We start from the raw sequence: 18409 nt of genomic DNA, 5'->3' as shown, positions 1-18409 counted from the left end.
CCGGATAAGCGGGGAAAACGGCTGGGACGCGGTGGGAGGTGGGGGTGCACCTCTTCCCCTGCACCGTAAGGGTGGCCCCGTGTCGAACGGACCACCCTTATCTGAAAGCCGATCGCCTGCCGTTTTCAAAAAAATACCGGGGTTATGGCAGCTCCCTGCTGCCATAACCCGGTATTTAGCGTCAAAGGACTGACGTAAAACTGCGGCGGGTGGTTGGTAAGTGGTTAAAGCAGTTTTTTTAATTTTTTTATTTAAATCTGATTTTGATTTTTATAAAAATTTTTTTAAAATAAAATGCTTTTGGAGTAAAAATCTATCTAAAGATAGTTTTCAATTTAAGATAAAATATTTGTTTAGTTTAGCATGAAATTAAGCTTAGATAGCATGAGCCCCCGTTCACACTAAGGCGACCTGGTCGCCTCACAGGTCGCCGCAGGTCGCCTCCCATAGGGAAGCTGCGGACCCATTCTAATAGGAGCGACACAAGTCGCTCCGACTTAGAAAAAGGGTCCGGAGCTTCTTTGGGGCGACCAGGAGGCGACCGCCATAGACTTCAATGTTATGAAGTCCGTGGCGGCCGCTCCGAGGTCGCGGCGCGCTGCTCGCACCGTGATCTCGGAGGTCGCCCCGGGAAGTAGCGTCGCGTGTATGTGAACCGGCGCTTAGGCTGTGTATATTCTGCAATATTTACATTTTTGGTAAAGTCATACAAAGAACCCAAGAGCTTCAAGCTGTGATAACATGCACTGCATTGCTACATTCACAAATTTTCATACTAACTACCAGCAAGAATGAGTCCTTACATTTTAAAGAGCGCCTGTCATTTCAGATCCATCATGGCAGCGCATGTTAGCAGGCATCCACTCCCCTGCTGCCGCCACGTCCCTCACCTTGTTGTGTCACTGCTGGATCACCAGCCGTCCCAGTAAAGTGAATGTGGGTATATGGAACAGAGAGAGGGGTATGGGGCAAAGAGAATAGCAGTTTTGGGATGTTTATATCAGGCTAGGAAAGCTAGAACAGAGAAATGGATATAATCAAAACCTCCATGTATAGTAGATTGGTTGAGGAAAGTAAATAATACCATAATTTAGAGAAAAAATGGCTTATGAAAGAGGAGGAAATATTAGAAGAGAACATGCAAGTATGGATAAAAACTCCCGTCTTAGTACCTGTTTATGCTGATATTTAAAATGTTTAGTTGAATAATGTAACTTGGAGTACGGTATGGGAAGGGTGGTAGCTTTGGTGGGAGGGGGCTAAAAGGGATGACCCATTGTTTATTAGTATTTTTGTATGTGATAATATTGTCTAATTTTTTTAATTCTTTGTTTTTATTATTTTCCATCAATAAAGTGAATGGGACTGTCGGTGAGTCAACAGCAGGTCAAAGGAGGAGCCACTGCGGGACGGAGATGACAGTTGCTCTTTAAAAATTATGATTTAAATCAAGCTTTTTTTTACTAGTGATTTAAATTTTGATATAAATCAAATCCACCCTGGAAAAGAGTGTTTGATCCTGTCTTCTCTGATCTTCCCCTTCTTCCACTGTCCCCAATCCATCCCTTGATAAGACAGAGCCTTGTGGGCAAGTTGCACATGCTCAGTTAGGTGTGTATTGCTAGAGAGTTTTTTTTTTTTTCCTTGGGATGGTGCATATGATCTGCACAGGGCCAATCAGCACTGTCCAGACAGAGGGTCAGGGGACCTGCAGCCTCAAAAGACAGAGTAGAATGAGAATTCCTCCTAGAAGCTTTAAATAGACACTGATGGAAGTCACAAGACTGCTATATACTGCTGAGGAGAAAAGATTTTTAGCAGTTTATATTTGCTAAAATTGCATTTCCATATACTGTGGGGGACCAGATATAGTAAATGCAGGGTCCTGAATTTAGTAAGTTTAGTAATCCTCTAAAGGATTTGCCACTGCTACTTTTACGTGGTAACAAATGTGTTTGCAAAGGTACAGGTCCTTGGTGCATGCACATTATAATCATTTTTTTTTTATGGATATATATATATATATATAATTTTTTTTTTTTTTTTTTTACAAGTTATTGTGCTTGGAGTTGAGGTTTAATAAAATATATGCGTGTTTGTGTATGTGTGTGTGTGTGTGTGTGTATATATATATATATATATATATATATATATAATATATTATGGAAGAAAATGGTGTTTCCTTTTATGGCCACTTGATTTATGCTTTTTACATATTTACATATTTTACTTTTTATCCCAGGCTTAGTTTGGAAAAAATGCCAGCTGAACGAAAGAAAGTACCCGGCATGGAGGAAAGAGATTCTGTTAGAGATTGTAGTGAGAAAAGGCCAACCAGCAGCAGAGAGAGAGCAAAAGATGAGAAGTTGAGCAGCAAAAGAGACCAATCAAAGGCCACTGAGGAGAAGAAAAGGAAACCTGATGATGGACGCAAGAAAGAGGATAAGGATGTTAAAAAAAAAGAAGATGCTGTGGGGAAAACCGAGGAAGAAGAAAAACAAGTGCAAGATGATCAGAGGAAGAAAGCGGATGATCAAGAAGCTGCTGCAAATCAGTTAAAGTAAGACATGTTTTCTTATAGTTTAAATGTAAGAAATGAGGAGTTTCTTGTTAATGATGTATGTAGAGTCAAATGCTTCGTAATCCATGGCACCCCCAAAATCACAGTACGTTTGATTTTTTTTCACCAGTAAAAAACTCTCCTCTGCTTAGAAGAGAAGTATGTCTTTTTAGAAAAGAAACAGTCCTAGGGCTCTTTCACACAGTCCGCCTCCATAGGCGGATCCGTGCTGCTCAGTGGGGATCGGTCCGCGATCCCTGCTGAGCCATCGGATGACAGCACCGTCTCCGCTTGCAGTGCGGAGAGGGAGGTGTCATAGCCCCCGCTGCTCTCTATGGGGAATCGAATGAGAGCGGACCGCCTGTCCGCTCTCATCCGATCCCATCCGATCCGATCCCCAGGACGGATGGAAAATAGGGTTTCCATCCATCCAGATTTCACCGACAGGATCGGATGTGGGTGTCAGCGGACATGTCACCGCTGACATCCGCTGCTCCATAGGGCTGAATGGGGCATCCGATCAGAGCCGCCTAAAAAACTGACAGGCGGATCTGATCAGACCGCCCGTGTGAAAGAGCCCCTACTCTGCCAGATGGCTGCAGTACCAATCCCAGGTGCAGCTGTCCCCTGCCACCTCTAAGGGCTCATGTACACAGGGTGGTTGAAAACCTTTTCTGAGGGCTGGAAACTTGACAGCTGCATACCAACGGTGAAAAACTTTAGTTTCACAGCTTTTACATGCTGAGTTTGAGAGTTTATCAGCATTTATGAGCGTTTTTTTAACCACTTCCTTACCGCTGGACGTCATATGCTTTGAGTGGGGATATCTGAATGATGCCTGCAGCTGCAGGCATCATTCAGATATCATTTTTTTCAGCCGGCGATTCCCTTCATCATAAGAACAATCATAGCAGCTGTTCAGCCGATTGACGCTTGATCGTTCTTACAGGCGGTGGGAGGGGACATACCATCACCCCAACCCGTGGGGGTTTTTTTATCACTTTTATTCCCTTGTAATAGGAATAAAAGTGATCAAAAAAAAAAAATTAAAGGGAAAGTGTAAAAATAAACAATAAAAAAAAAAGAAATGTAAAGTGCCCGCCCCCGTCCCCACGTGCCACTTGTGAAGCATGGAAGACTTGCACTATTTAAATCCTAATATTTGCTTTCATTTCCATTCTTTAGAATATTAAATGCGTATCTTGGGCGGTCTAGCAAGAAAGCCCAGCACTAGCTCTACACTGTTACTGCAGATTGAGGATCAAGGGAACATCTTTATGTGGATAGGCAGAGAGCTGTGCCCCGCCCCTGAGTCTTTTTTGCTTACTCATTCTACTGTGGATGTGTTTACTGTACAGCATTTATCCACAGTTGTGAACTAATTTGAGAATGACCTTAAAGTGAAGTGACAACTTTTTATTTTTAAGAGCATATGGAAGGATCAATATCGCTTTTTTTTTATTTTTATTTCATTTTGTACATTGGGGAGCTTTCCCTTAACTTCCTGTGCTATAGCCTCAAAAGGAAAGAAGAAGGAATCCCCCAAAGTGAGGGAAATCCTGATAGTTACCAGGGTCACCAGAATTGGTGTTCCTATTTGACAATTTCCCTTTTCTCTTACGTCCTCCGACAGTCGCCGCCTCTTCATATTCGTCACATATGGGGTATTAGACTTTGCTCCGAAGGAGTAGCTAGGCAACAGAATATGTTAACAATAAAGCTTTAACATATCCCACCCTCAAGGGGTGGTCCCCTCAGTCAATACCCTCCTACTTCCTGCAACCATATCTCAGTTTTAATGTCTAGCTTGTCAGGAGTGGCTGGCTCTCTCTGTGCTGGGACTTTTTGTCCCAGACTCTTTCTTCTTTTTGATATTTTGTTTGAGTTTTCTCTCTACCTTTACTTAGCTGTTATTTTTGTCAGCATTAGTTAGTTCTTCGGACGAAGAGGATCATGCGGACTGGGTCTCGGGCTGATCCCCCTGGTCGCAGGTCGTGGGTCAGTGGCTTCCCAGTCTGCCATCGAGCGTTCAGCCAGGTAACGCTCCTGGCACAGTGAACGACCCATCCCTGTTCGGTGCAGGGATGATTGGTGAGGTGGCTACCTCACCGGACGCTGTGCGGTTTCTGAACCGCCATTGTGTGCGTCTTGAATTGCGACTCTCCCTGCCTCATGTGCAGCGGCTTGTTCGCCTGTGCGGGTTCCCCACGCCATGTGAGGTAAGTGTATCTATGTGGGGACCTGTCTGTCTGGGGGGGGTCTCAGTCTGGGACTGTGTAACCTGCCTTTAATCACACTGCTTGTCTCCCTATCTCTCGGCTGCATGCTGTGGGCTGCAAGGAGGGGGGGGGGGAGCTGTATGACACTGAGTATGTCAGGCTGGGCAGTGTGAGGAGCTGTGTGCTGTGGGGCATGTTTTTAATGGCATGTTGGGGCATATACAGCGATCGCTGCGGCGATCTAACATGTATCCATATAATGGGATAATATTGTGTGTGATTTTAGGCACTGTGGAGCGGCGATTTCGGCGCCAAACGACGCCATTTTACCGGCGCCCGCTCCGGCCGCATGGTTTACATGCACGGCGGCCATTTTCTTGTAGCCTCCATAGGCTTACATAGAGCGCCCTGGCAGCATCGCTTCCTCTCTCCTGGAAGCACCGATCGAGGCAGCAGCAGCAGCGGAGTCTCCTCAGGTGTTATCCTTCTATTCCTGTGTTCCATTGCCTGTATTCAGTCTGTATATTCCCTGTGGGGGTCTCATTGTGCCTGAGTGTGGTGCGGTGGGCTGCGCTTGCCGCAAGGGGGCAGTTAACCCTTGGTTGTCTGGCATACAGGGGCAATGGATTCTCAGGAGGGCAAGTTTCCCACAGTATTGGTGGAAAGCCAGGGGACCGCTGTTTCCCCCCCAGGGGGGGATTTAGCCACTATTGTGGCTGGCCTTGCTGCACAGGTGCAAATGCTGGTGGCTGCTCAATCTACTAAACGGCCCAGAGTTGCTCTGTCCTCTGATTCTGAGGGTGAAGGTGATGGGGCTGTTCTGGCGGGGACCCCCCTATCGGGGTCCCGCTCCTCTCTTGATCTAGTGGGGTCTGAGGTAGAGGCTGAAGTTGAGGGGGTTGATAATTCTCCCCCTGGCTCGCCTGAAGAGCTTGCAATCATGGATGAGTTGATTGCTTCCATTAAGCAGACGCTACGTTTGCAGGACGAGGTGTGTCCCCCAGCTGCCTTGGCGGCTTATGGGACGCAGAGAAAACGCAGGACGCCGCAGGTTTTTCCCTGCAATGCTGATTTTCAGCGCGCTGTTAAGGACCAATGGCGCGATTTGCGCAAGCCTTTTGCGGTACCAAGTAAATTTAAGCTGCGTTATCCTTTCTCGCCTGCCACTGATGAACGGTGGTGTGTGCCTCCGCCAGTGGATCATGCTATTGCGGTTTTGAACAAAGCCACTGCGATCCCTGCAGAGGGATCCCCTGTTTTCCGTGATGCCACGGATAGGAGACTGGAGTCTCTTGCCCGTCATACTTATTCTGTTACGGGTTCTATGCTTAAGGCTCTGTTTGCTTCTCTCATGGCGGCCCAGGCGATCGCAAGTTGGACGCAGATGCTTAGGCGCGTCCTAGTGGCCGATTCGGCCTCGGCGGCGACCCTGGATATGGTGGATCAGATCCACCAGGGTGTCATGTATCTGTGTGATGCGGACCTGGACCTGATTCCGTTGGCTGCGCGTGTGCACAGCGTGGCGGTGTTGTCTCGCCGCCTGGTTTGGTTGAAATGTTGGTCGGTGGACCAATCTTCACGTAAAACCTTAGCCAATCTGCCTTATGATGGGTCTCGCCTTTTTGGGGAGTCCCTGGATGTGTTGATTAAGGGGATTACCGGGGGTAAGAGCACTCTCTTGCCCCATTTCCCCAAGGCTAAGGGGGCTTCTGGGAAGAAGCATGCTCATTTTCGGCCCCCTCAGGGGTCCTTTCGTGCCTTTCGGCCGCACTACAAGGGCAGACCGTTCAAGGGCCAAGGCTCTCAGAAGAAGCCCTGGTCTGGGAAACAGAAGTCCGGTCAATCCGGACCTGCGGCCCATAACAGTTCGGCCTGAAGGGGCGCCCTCACCCAGTTTTGGGGTGGGGGGACGCTTGCTCGGTTTTCTTCAGCCCTGGTTGGCCCGTGTGAGGGACAGATGGGTTCTGGAAATCGTTCGATCTGGTTACAAGATCGAGTTTCTCTCTCGGCCGGAGAGCAGATTTTTTCCCTCAAATCTTCAACTGTCTCCAGAGCGCCTGCGGGATCTGCACCTGGCGGTGCGGGACCTGAGGGCTCCGGGAGTGGTGGTTCCGGTGCCTCATCGGGACAGATTTCGGGGGTTTTATTCCAATCTGTTCACCGTGCCCAGGAAGGAGGGCAAGGTTCGTCCGATTCTGGACTTGAAAGCTCTGAACCGCTCTGTGCGGGTTCGCAAGTTCCGCATGGAATCCCTGCGCTCGGTGGTGGCTGCCCTGGTTCCGGGGGAATTCATGGCCTCCATCGATTTGAAGGATGCGTACCTTCACATCCCCATATTCGAGGGTCATCAGAGGTACCTTCGATTTGCCATTGCGGAGGATCACTACCAGTTTGTGGCGTTGCCCTTTGGGCTCGCCTCGGCTCCGCGGGTCTTCACCAAGGTGCTTGCACCGGTTCTGGCATTATTGAGAGCCCAGGGCATTTCTGTCCTGGGGTATCTGGACGACATTCTGGTTCGGTCTGCGACCAGACAGGGTCTGGAGAAGGACCTGTCTGTCACAATGCAAACTCTGCAGGAGTTCGGTTGGACGATAAATGTTCCAAAGTCGACACTGAGTCCGTCGGTTCGTCTCCCCTATCTGGGAATGATACTGGACTCGGTGCAGGCGAAGGTCTTCCTGCCGGAAGATAAACTCAGGACTCTTCAGGAGGAAGTCAGGTCCCTCAGGGACGTTCCACACTCGTCTCTGCGGACGGGTATGAGATGTCTGGGATTGATGGTCTCGGCCTTCGAGGCGATTCCTTTCGCGCAGTTTCACACGCGGGGTCTCCAAGCGGAGATCCTGTCCAGGTGGGACGGGCGACCTCAATCTCTGGATCTTCAGATCTCGTTGAGTCATCGCACCAGGGAAAACCTTCTGTGGTGGCTCCAGTCCCCGTTGGTGTCCGGGGGCAAGTCGTTTCGTCCGATCTCGTGGACGATAATCACCAAGGATGCCAGCCTGTCGGGCTGGGGTGGTGTTCTGGGCGTTCTGTCCGCCCAGGGGACCTGGTCGGAGGGGGAGTCTTCCCTTCCGATCAACATTCTGGAATTGCGTGCGATAAGGCTCTGTCTTCATCGCTGGACGGACCGGCTGCAGGGCTGCCCGGTTCGGGTGCAGACGGACAATGCCACGGCGGTGGCCTACATCAACCACCAAGGGGGCACCAGGAGTGCCCGAGCGGCTCGAGAAGTGGCCGACATTCTGTCTTGGGCCGAGACTCATGTCCCGGCGATAACGGCGGTTCACATTCCGGGAGTGGAGAACTGGCAGGCGGACTATCTGAGTCGCCAGACCCTGGATCAGGGGGAATGGTCTCTCCACCCGGCTGTCTTCCAGATGTTGTGCGCGAAGTGGGGTCTTCCAGATGTGGACCTGTTCGCGTCTCGCCTCAACTACAAGGTGAAGAGGTTCGTGGCAAGGACGCGCGACCCTCGGGCAGACGCGTCGGACGCGTTAGTGGCCCCGTGGCATCAGTACAGGCTGATGTACGCGTTTCCACCGATTCAGTTGCTGTCCAGGTTCCTTCGCAGGTTGCACTCGGAACGCAGCACGGTGATTCTTGTGGCACCGGACTGGCCTCGCCGGTCCTGGTACGCAGACCTCGTGAATCTGGCGGTCGACGCTCCTTGGCGTCTGCCTCTTCGAGACGATCTACTGTCTCAAGGACCGATTTACCATCCTGCTTTACAGTCGCTGGCTTTGACGGCCTGGCTGTTGAGACCGAGGTCCTGAAGGAGAAGGGTCTCTCTCCAGAGGTCGTTCATACTTTGATCAACGCGAGGAAGTCTTCCTCGGGGAAGGTTTATTACCGTACTTGGAAGGCCTATTTTGCCTGGTGTGAGTCCAGGGGGTTTTCACCCCGCACGTACTCGGTTTCCCGTGTGCTGTCTTTCCTTCAGACGGGTGTCGATCAGCGTTTGGCGCTGGCTACGATTAAGGGTCAGGTGTCGGCGCTGGCCGTTCTGTTTCAACGTCCCGTGGCTTCCAACTCCTTGGTTGGCACTTTTATTCAGGGTGTGCGGCATCTGGTTCCTCCTAGGAGGGATCCTTTGCCCCCTTGGGACTTGAATCTAGTTCTATCTGTGTTACAACGTGCTCCTTTTGAACAGATCAGGGAGATCTCGTTGTCTATGTTGTCCAAAAAGGTCGCCTTTTTGGTGGCGATCACTTCGGCTCGCAGAGTGTCGGAACTGGCGGCTTTGTCCTGCAAGTCTCCGTACCTGGTTGTTCATTTGGATAAGGTGGTCTTGCGACCTAATCCTTCTTTTCTACCGAAACGAGTTTCGGAATTCCATCTTAACGAGGATATTGTTTTGCCTTCGTTGTGCACGAAGCCTAAACATCCGAAGGAGGTGAGATTGCACTCTCTGGATGTTGTTCGGGCGATAAGGGTTTACCTTAAATCGACTGAGTCTTTTCGTAAGACTGACTCCTTGTTTGTTCTTCCAGAGGGTCCTCGGAAGGGCATGGCGGCTTCCGCCTCTACCATTGCCAAATGGATCAGGCAGACCATTGAACAGGCCTATGCCTTGCAGGGGAAGGTTCCCCCTGTGTCTGTGAAGGCGCACTCTACTAGATCACTGAGTACGTCTTGGGCCTGCCGTCATGGGGCTTCTGTAGCCCAGGTGTGTAAGGCGGCGACTTGGTCGACCGTACACACTTTCACAAAATTCTACAAAGTAGATGTTCAGGCATCGGCGGATGCTTCCTTTGGCCGCAAGGTTCTTAGTGCGGCTGTTCCATAGGGTCCCTTGTTGGGGGGACTCCTGGCTGTTGGGATAGTTTTTTGTATCCCCTGGTTTTTTTGTTTTTTCCTGGGTTGTTGCTCCTGTTGAGCACTTATTTTTGCTGTTGCCCAGCTGGTTTCCTTCCTTTGGTAAGGTTCCTTTCTTTGATGTGGAGACTGCGTTGCCTTTCGGCGCGGATGCGTTTCCCACCCCTCATGTTTGCACTGCTTTGGGACGTCCCCATATGTGACGAATATGAAGAGGCGGCGACTGTCGGAGGACGTAAGAGAAAACGGAATTTTTGTAAAATCTTACCTGTAAAATTCCTTTCTCTGAGTCCTCCGACAGTCGCCGCCCCCGCCCCTCTTTTGGGGTTTGAATGTATACTCTACTGCTATTCCACTAAAACTGAGATATGGTTGCAGGAAGTAGGAGGGTATTGACTGAGGGGACCACCCCTTGAGGGTGGGATATGTTAAAGCTTTATTGTTAACATATTCTGTTGCCTAGCTACTCCTTCGGAGCAAAGTCTAATACCCCATATGTGACGAATATGAAGAGGCGGCGACTGTCGGAGGACTCAGAGAAAGGAATTTTACAGGTAAGATTTTACAAAAATTCCGTTATATTCCTTTTCTGGTGATCTTTTGAAGAGAGGGATTTTCTATTCTTTCAAATATGGTGAGAATGAGCAGGACAAACAGAGGTTGAATCTCCTTAATGGGGACACATACAGCACTAAAAACCTGACTGGTTCCATTCCTTCTCCATTTTATCTAAAACTAAAAACGTTTTGCAAGATTTAGAATTTAATTTTTTTAACATACACCTTAAAGTTATACATAACTGAAGAAATATAACACATATGTTGTACATTCCCTTTGAACTAACTCTGGATTAATTATACATGTTTTTGAAACCCAATAAAGTCTTCTTATTTAAGCAAGTAACAATAAGGCCTCCTTTTCACGTTCCCCCTCAACTGCTTCCCCTGTTGCTGCTGAGGCAGTGGTCAGGGGTGTACACATGCCAGGATGTTGTGGGACCGCAACAGGAATTCTATGCCATGTCGCACTCAGCGGGCGGGTACCACCTGCCAAGCATGACCCATTTAAAGGATAAGTTAACCATCAGGAACATGTTCCATGTTCCACCTGGTTTTTAGAGTGGAACATGTAACCTGTCTCTGCTCCTACAGCCACTCAGGGATCCGCGGCCTCTGTGTAACAGTAGTACAGGAAGAAGTTCCCTGTACAAGTTGTCACTTTTTTGAAAAGAGCGTGGCCATGCGGGTCTCTGCCCACATACCGCATCATTCATTCACGGACATTCATAACCGCATAATAGCCTTTGCAGCTGACAGTTTGTAGTTCTCAATGAACTACCACGGCACTGTTGAGTGCTCTGATAGTTCATTGATTTTTTTTTTTCTGTCAGTGTGAAGCTGCCTGCCCATATGATGAAGGATGTACGGGCAGACAGCTTACACTTTCAGTCTGCAAATGTCCTGCATGGCACCAGTGATCTGCTAATTGCGGCTGCAATGTTTTCCAGGCTCCTACCATTTTTTTTATTTTTTTATTATTTTTTTTTAATAAAAAGCACTTTTTTTTTTAACCTGTAAAAAAAAAAAAAATGTGCATTTTTATTTATTAAAAGGTGAATTGATCCTTTAAGAAGTGAACGTGTCAATGCTGCAACTGCCCAGAATGGGCTCAGTTGTCCATTAATTAAGGTGTTAAACAGTGGGGAGGCGAAACACCTCCTCACTGTCTGCCAATTGCTGTCTGAAGTGTGATCTGAATGCAGGTTGTGCTTCAGACAACAAAGTGAGGGCTAACAGAAAATCCTGCAGCTTTCCCTGATGCTTGATCGTTTCTCTGCAGTTTGTGAAGAAGAAATTTGTCAAACATTTAGCAGGACCAAAGTATACATTACTTTATTTTTTTTTTTCTTTCTTTAAGAACTACATAGGGAGAGGCTAGAAAAACATTACTCCAGTTGTGTATTCTATTTTTTGAAATCTAGTTCTTCAAATCCAATGTGACATTCCCTGAATAATCACTGCAGGTGAATTTTCCTGGTGCATGTGTTTTTAAATTCCAGTGATTTATTCTCCATGTTTGGAAAACGTTGAATATGACTGTTACAATTTGAATGGCAAAAGTGTAATTGTCAGTAAAATTGTTTCCCATACTGCACAGTTCTAAATTACTTATAAAGAGAATTGTAAATTATTGTTTACTTCTGTGCAGAGAGAAGGAAGAAGCACATCAGCTGCACCAGGAAGCCTGGGAGCGACATCTGTCCAGAAAAGAACTTCGCAGCAAGAATCAAAGTGCTCCTGAACACCGACCTGAAGAGCATTTCTTTAGCAAACTGGACTCCAGCCTCAAGAAAAACACTGCCTTTGTGAAGAAGCTTAAAACCATTACTGAGCAGCAAAGAGATTCTTTATCTCATGATTTCAATGGCCTTAACCTAAGCAAATACATAGCAGAAGCTGCCGCTTCCATAGTTGAAGCAAAACTTAAAATTTCTGATGTCAACTGTGCAGTCCATCTGTGTTCTCTGTTCCACCAGCGGTATGCAGATTTTGCTCAGTCTCTCCTTCAGGTATGGAAGAAGCATTTTGAGGCTCGGAAAGAGGATAAAACGCCCAATATAACCAAACTTAGAACCGATTTGCGTTTCATTGCTGAGTTAACTATTATTGGGATCTTCACTGACAAGGAAGGCCTCTCTTTAATTTATGAGCAGCTGAAAAATATCATTAATGCCGATCGGGAGTCTCATGCTCATGTGTCTGTAGTTATAAGTTTCTGCCGTCACTGCGGTGATGATATTGCAGGTTTAATTCCCAGAAAAGTTAAGCATGCATCTGAGAAGTTTGGTCTCAACTTTCCCCCAAGTGAGATCATAAGTCCAGAGAAACAACAGCCTTTCCAGAATTTGCTGAAGGAATACTTCACTTCTCTTACAAAGCACCTAAAAAGGGACCATCGGGAGCTACAAAACATAGAACGCCAGAACAGGTGAGTTGGTAACAGCCATAGAGGCTTTTCTATATAATATATTACATACACATTGCCTTTATCCTGGTTCAGGGTCACTTAACTCAGAAGACTGAAGACCTTAAGCAGAACTAAATCTTTTAAAAACTGCAAGAAGGCTGTTTCTTGTAGAAGAGACCTGCAATGCCTCTTTTGCAACAAAATTACATTTCCTACCTTTTCCCAGTCCTTTTTGGAATGCACGCTGAGCTGTGCAAGCGCATCTCAGTTTACATTCTGGCATATATCCTGTGAGCTGGGAAGACTGAATTCCTGTGCATGCACAGGAGTGACATCATCCCACAGGGCCAATGAAGATGGCTGAAGCCCAGCACCCTGAAGAAGCCTGGGTAGAAGATGCTTGGGCCAACCAGGGACATTAACCTGTTGAAGAGGAGAAAGTATTGGGGATTTTAGTTCCACTTTAACTGTGAGTGCAGGATATCAGAAGCTCGCCCCCTCTAAGTAAACATTGCCATTGGCAACCTGCATTCACTATGTAACGATTATTACATCAGTGCTCCAGTCTGCATCAGTGACCACCACCCATCCCAGAGGACACCACGGCATCAAGTGACTGGCTTAAAGTCTTAGGAAGAGGTAAGTAAAATAAAAATAAAACCTAACCTACTTGTCGAGGGTGTTCGGTGATGACAGAAATGGTGCAAGCTCCAGAACTGTCATCCCACCAAAGATCCAGAACAAGGAGTTTAGTCTTAGTGACTCTGTCAGAACGGCAATCTGCTTTGTTTACATAGGCAGATTGCAGTTCTCTCTCTCTGGCTGATGATCGGCGGGTGCCGGCAGAACCTCCCGGTGTGTGTAATCCCTGCGGGCGCAAGCTGGCGGGGGGCATTTGCGTCCCCAATCTAGAAGTGCAAGATCGCACGTATATATACATGATCCTATGATCATGATCCATGATGACAGCTACCGCCATGTAGCAGTAAAACTGCTATAGGGCGATCGTTAAGGGGTGAAGCTAGCCTCACAGGTTCATTTTATACTTAAGCATTCACTGAGTGTTATCTCTTATATTGATTTTTGTCACATTTTGAAGATGGAGTGTGACTGTTTTTATGTTACACACATGAAATTAGATAGGGTGGCAATTTTAGGTGAGAGAAGGTGTGGAATCATTTGGCCAACAGAGTTGATTTTCATAAATATGCAAAGTTGACAATACAGATGGCATTTGAATCCATATCTACTAATTAATTTTCCTAGAGTTTTAGTATACAGCTTGATATTAGAATTTCACAATATACGAACTCCTGAGCATGCCATCTTTTGGAATGTTGAATAAAAAACAGTGAGGGGATGGTTGGCAAGGTTAAATTGTTCTATGTCATTGGTTAAATGATTTCTGAATTAGGAGATTAATGGGGTATTAATGGCAGCAAAATAATGAAGTCGTGTTAGTAAGGAGTATTTGCCTTTTTAACCTCAGATGCTGACAGGTCTTTGCAAGCTTGATGTGAACAATTCACATTACATCCCAATTACACAATTTCATGCTATTTGGCGAAAGATGCATGAAAGTGCAAACAATCATGCTTTATACACCCATCAGTGCTTGCATTACAATATGTTTTTAAACTTTGTTGGTTTTTTTTTTTTTTTTTTTGTAAATGAGGCCATAGATATCCTCAACTATTATACAATCCAGTTTAGTCCTCTAACTACTATGTAGAGCAAGGGACTGCCTGATTGGGTTGAGATTAGATTGTTTGAGTTAGGCCTCGCATGACAATTTTAGTACATTTTAAAGGAAGTTGTGTAGACAATTCAATCAAATTTGCAATGTGTATTGACCGTTTTATAGATTATGACTGTAAATTGTGTGGCCAGTTTAAATGAGTACATTAGTTAATGTATTGCCTGTCTTCTAGTTCTAAAAACAAATTGTTGGGTATATGAATATAAATGCATGAAAAGTTGAGTGTTTTTTATTGGTGTAGGCGCATCCTTCACACCAAGGGGGAGCTGAGTGAAGACAGACACAAGCAATATGAGGAATTTGCAACATCTTATCAGAAATTATTGGCAAATTCTCAGTCTCTTGCTGATCTTCTGGATGAAAATATGCCTGAGCTTCCTCAAGACAAGCCTGTAACAGAAGGTATATTGTGATTAATATTATGATCTTTTGCTAGAAAAAATCTGTACGGTCATACCTTTTTTGATTTTTGAGCACTTTTGGAAGTTGTCACGTGTGGTAACTATCTAGACTTTTTTTTTTTGCCTTGTTGACAGGTATGCTTTCTAGAAAATAATCTAAAGAGAAGCATTGATTTTGCCCGTAGCAGCCAACCCTGTGTTGTCTTTTATTTTTCAGCCTGCAGAAGAAAATACCAGGGAATTAGATTGCTTATATCCATATCCATTTATCCTTGCCTTTGCCTTTTGTTAAGAACCTCAGGAAAAACACCTTCTCTTTTACATTAGCAGAGAAAATATTTGCGTTTGCTGTTAGTCATTTTTTATTTCCTAGGTTTACTTTTCAGTGTATTTTTTTTTTATTTTTTTTAAATGTATTCATTTTCTAACTTGGGTTTTATGTTCTTTTGCAGAACATGGACCTGGCATTGATATATTCACACCTGGAAAACCTGGTGATTATGACTTAGAAGGAGGCATATGGGAAGATGAAGATGCTCGCAACTTCTATGAAAACATGATTGACCTTAAAGCATTTGTCCCTGCAATTCTGTTCAAGGACAATGAAAGAAGCACCCAAAGCAAGGATCTTGGAAAGGATGACCTCAAAGGTAACATTCACTTATTTTGTCAAACAAATAGTTTCTTGAAGCGGACCTTAAACATTTTAAGATACCACTTTTTTTTTTTTTTTTAATCCGTATTTGTAGCTCCCCCATTCACACTGATATTCTTGCATCACTTTCAGCATCTGTACTGTGTCAAAACCCCCTATGCTATCTACTACCAGCAGATGACTGAAGCATCCTGAGATTCCAGTCAGGCGTGCAGGGTGGCTTGCACATACTTTACACTTTGGGTTCAGTGAAGTACAAAATATTCAGTATGTTTTTTACTGCTCAATAAAGTGCAAAGTCTGCTTTAAAAATTGGGGCTTCATGGGGGCCCTATGCATATGCAATAAGGTGCTGCCTGGCTTCTAGTTCCACTTATTGTGCCGTCGTGTCTTTTTTTTTTTTTTTTCTTCCTCAGCCTAGTTGTGGAAGTGATACTGCATTTATTTTATGGTGGGCCAAAGAAAACTTACAGTGGCCCTAGGGGGAGTGTGTTGGAGTCAGTCAAATGTATTTCAGCACCCAGTTAAAAAAAAAAAAAATTAAGCTAGAACAGATCTAGTGCATGTGTTGGTTTGAATAGGCCCTATGTGCTTTGAATTTCTAATTGAACAGTTTAGTATGGTATAGTCCATGACTGCTTGTGTTGCCTTAGATTGTCTGGTATTATCTACAGTCCACTTTGAAGTTGCTAGTTTGATTCTCACTAATGGGGACTGTATTCATACACCTGTAATATTTTTCTGCATTCATTAAAAGCAAGCAGTCAGTACGATTTATAACTTGTCACGTTCTGTGCTAGCGGCGTCTATCGCCTGACTTTCCCTAAACATTACTTGTTCAAGGAAAGTGACTGTTATAAAGTATTGCAAACCGGGATGTGGCTGACCCCAGGAGCAAGCATTGTGTATAGGAGTCTTAACAGGGGCAATGTTGATTGCTGGATGAGTTTTGGCTTTGCCAGGTAATAAATGTCCTGACAGATTCTTTTAAACTGATCTTGTTTAAGATTTACTGTCTTAAGCGGATTCGATGTTGTATCTTGTCAGATTCCAAAGACTGTAAAGAGAGAGATGTGTCTACAACAGAAGAACTTGAACTGGATTTGGAGGCCTTGGAAATAAATGATGATCCCATGGAGCTGGAAGGTATAGAGGAAGCTGAAGACTTAACTAAAAAGCTTCTCGATGAACAAGGTGAGACCGGTTTTAGAAAGCAGCCAAAAAAAATAAATGACAATACCTGAACAAGGCAACGTGGAATGGTATGCATGTCAGACTTGCATTTTTACAGGCTCCTAGTTCACTGAAATCTAGGCTATTGTTCCCACAACCATGGTGCTTAGGAACATTAATAAAAGGATTGGTAGTGAGGCTGGGGTAAAGATTTCAAATGGTGCATTCAAACTTGTATTATTGTTTACGTTTTTTATCTTTTTATTTTTGCTGTAACAGAGCAAGAAGATGAAGAAGCAAGCACTGGCTCTCATTTGAAGCTCATAGTGGATGCATTTATACAGCAGTTGCCTAATTGTGTAAATCGGGATCTAATAGATAAGGTAATTTTGAAAAATCTGTATTTTTCTTTCTTTCTCTTTCTTTCGTGTACATCCCAGGATACAGGGTATTTTCAAATCTATTACGGTAGGGTTATGCTGCCAACTTCTGGTGAGTAGAAACTGACAAAAAAAGACAAGAAATCCCCTTCCTAGGCATAACACCCCCCAGCTTGGCAAGGCTTCAGTTTCTTTGCTAGTATATTAGGTAATGGTAAAGTCTGTCCAGTCTGCAGGAAAAATAACTAGCTTGTCAATGTCTCCATCTGGTATTAGGAGACTAGCTCTTCCAAATCGCTTGCTTATGGCATTTGTTCAGTCCTGCTTTGGATAATTTATTTCCAAAATGTAACTTTGGGTAAGAGTACCCTGTTGTCGCTTAAGAAGTATTGGAAGCTTGAATTACAAAAACCTACCAGGCTTTCTACTTCAAAAAAAAATATCTTTCACCATCCTCAGACCTTGGCATCCAAGCCAAAACCCCACTCCCAGTTTTGTAAAGACCTGGACACAAGCCTTCCAAGCCAGGAGGAAGATTCCAACTCTCAATGAAGGAGCACCCCACTTGCTTGTTCGGGTGGTGGATTATTAGCAGATCGTCGTGAAGGTTTTGTAGGGGGAGATTGCGGATGAGTTTTGGCTCCACAACGTAGTGGCTTGCACTTGCTTGCTGCAATTCTAGAGCCGAACCCCCACCCCCATGCTTTATGCTTCCAAATGTTTTTTGGAGTCTTCAAAGAACTTTTTTTGTTTTTTTTATCTCCCAATTATTAATCTACTATCAAATGGAGTGATCATTCTGGTCCTGAGAACCAAAGTTTTTGCAGTTCCTACTCCAACCTCTTTGCAAATTCAAAACGGAACATTGATGTTCACCCCATCCTGGATCTCACGAGGCTCAACAGGTTTCTTCAATAAAGAAATTCTGAATGCAGTCAGTGGGTACCTCCCTACAACAGGAGATTTCCTGGCATCAATAGAAATCCAGGATGCCTAACTGCACATTCAAGTCTTTTCCAACTTACCAAAGGTTCCTGCGCTGATGGAAGACCATCACTTTGTGGCCCTGCTGTTCAGCCTGTCCACTGCTCCCAGAGTAACCACGAGGTGCTAGCCCTGGTCTTGGGGCTAATACGTACTCTGGGTATTCCTGTCATAGGTTTACTGGAGGACTTGCTTCTAAAGAGGAGCAGTCAACTCTGCTTCTGGAGCTGAGTGTGATTTGAATGGTGCAAACTCTGGAGAGGTTTGGCTGGGTTCTGAATTTTCAAAAGTCAGCCTTCGTCAAACCGATAAGCTGGAATATTTAGGACTGATGCTGTACACACTCCAAGCAAGAGTGATTCTCCCTCAGAGCAAATGTCTTCCTCTGAGGGCTGAGGTGGAATTGCTCAAAACTCTGATAAATCCCTTGATTCCTCTTTGTGTGTAGGTTCTGGGAACGCTGATAATCTCCTTTGAGGCAACTCCTAGTTGT

The 18409-nt window shown here is 45.4% G+C and overlaps 1 protein-coding gene across 2 annotated transcripts in view; it reads left to right on the top strand.

The window, feature by feature from the left end:
* UPF2 (UPF2 regulator of nonsense mediated mRNA decay) overlaps positions 1-18409 on the top strand; it is a gene marked incomplete at its 3' end in the record, with an annotated part of 673568 nt that overhangs the window by 549937 nt on the left and 105222 nt on the right. For both annotated transcript variants that reach the window (XM_082254342.1, XM_082254343.1), the window contains exons 2-7: positions 2243-2560; positions 11806-12585; positions 14565-14725; positions 15177-15374; positions 16427-16573; positions 16832-16935. In XM_082254342.1, the coding sequence (XP_082110468.1) occupies positions 2259-2560; positions 11806-12585; positions 14565-14725; positions 15177-15374; positions 16427-16573; positions 16832-16935 (1692 nt within the window). In that variant the 5' untranslated portion in view covers positions 2243-2258. The remainder of the gene's footprint in view (positions 1-2242; positions 2561-11805; positions 12586-14564; positions 14726-15176; positions 15375-16426; positions 16574-16831; positions 16936-18409) is intronic.

Source organism: Pelophylax lessonae (assembly GCF_965119305.1).
Source record: "Pelophylax lessonae genome assembly, chromosome: 4".
Taxonomy (NCBI): Eukaryota; Metazoa; Chordata; class Amphibia; order Anura; family Ranidae; genus Pelophylax; species Pelophylax lessonae.
This window is presented reverse-complemented; position numbering and strand designations above follow the sequence as displayed.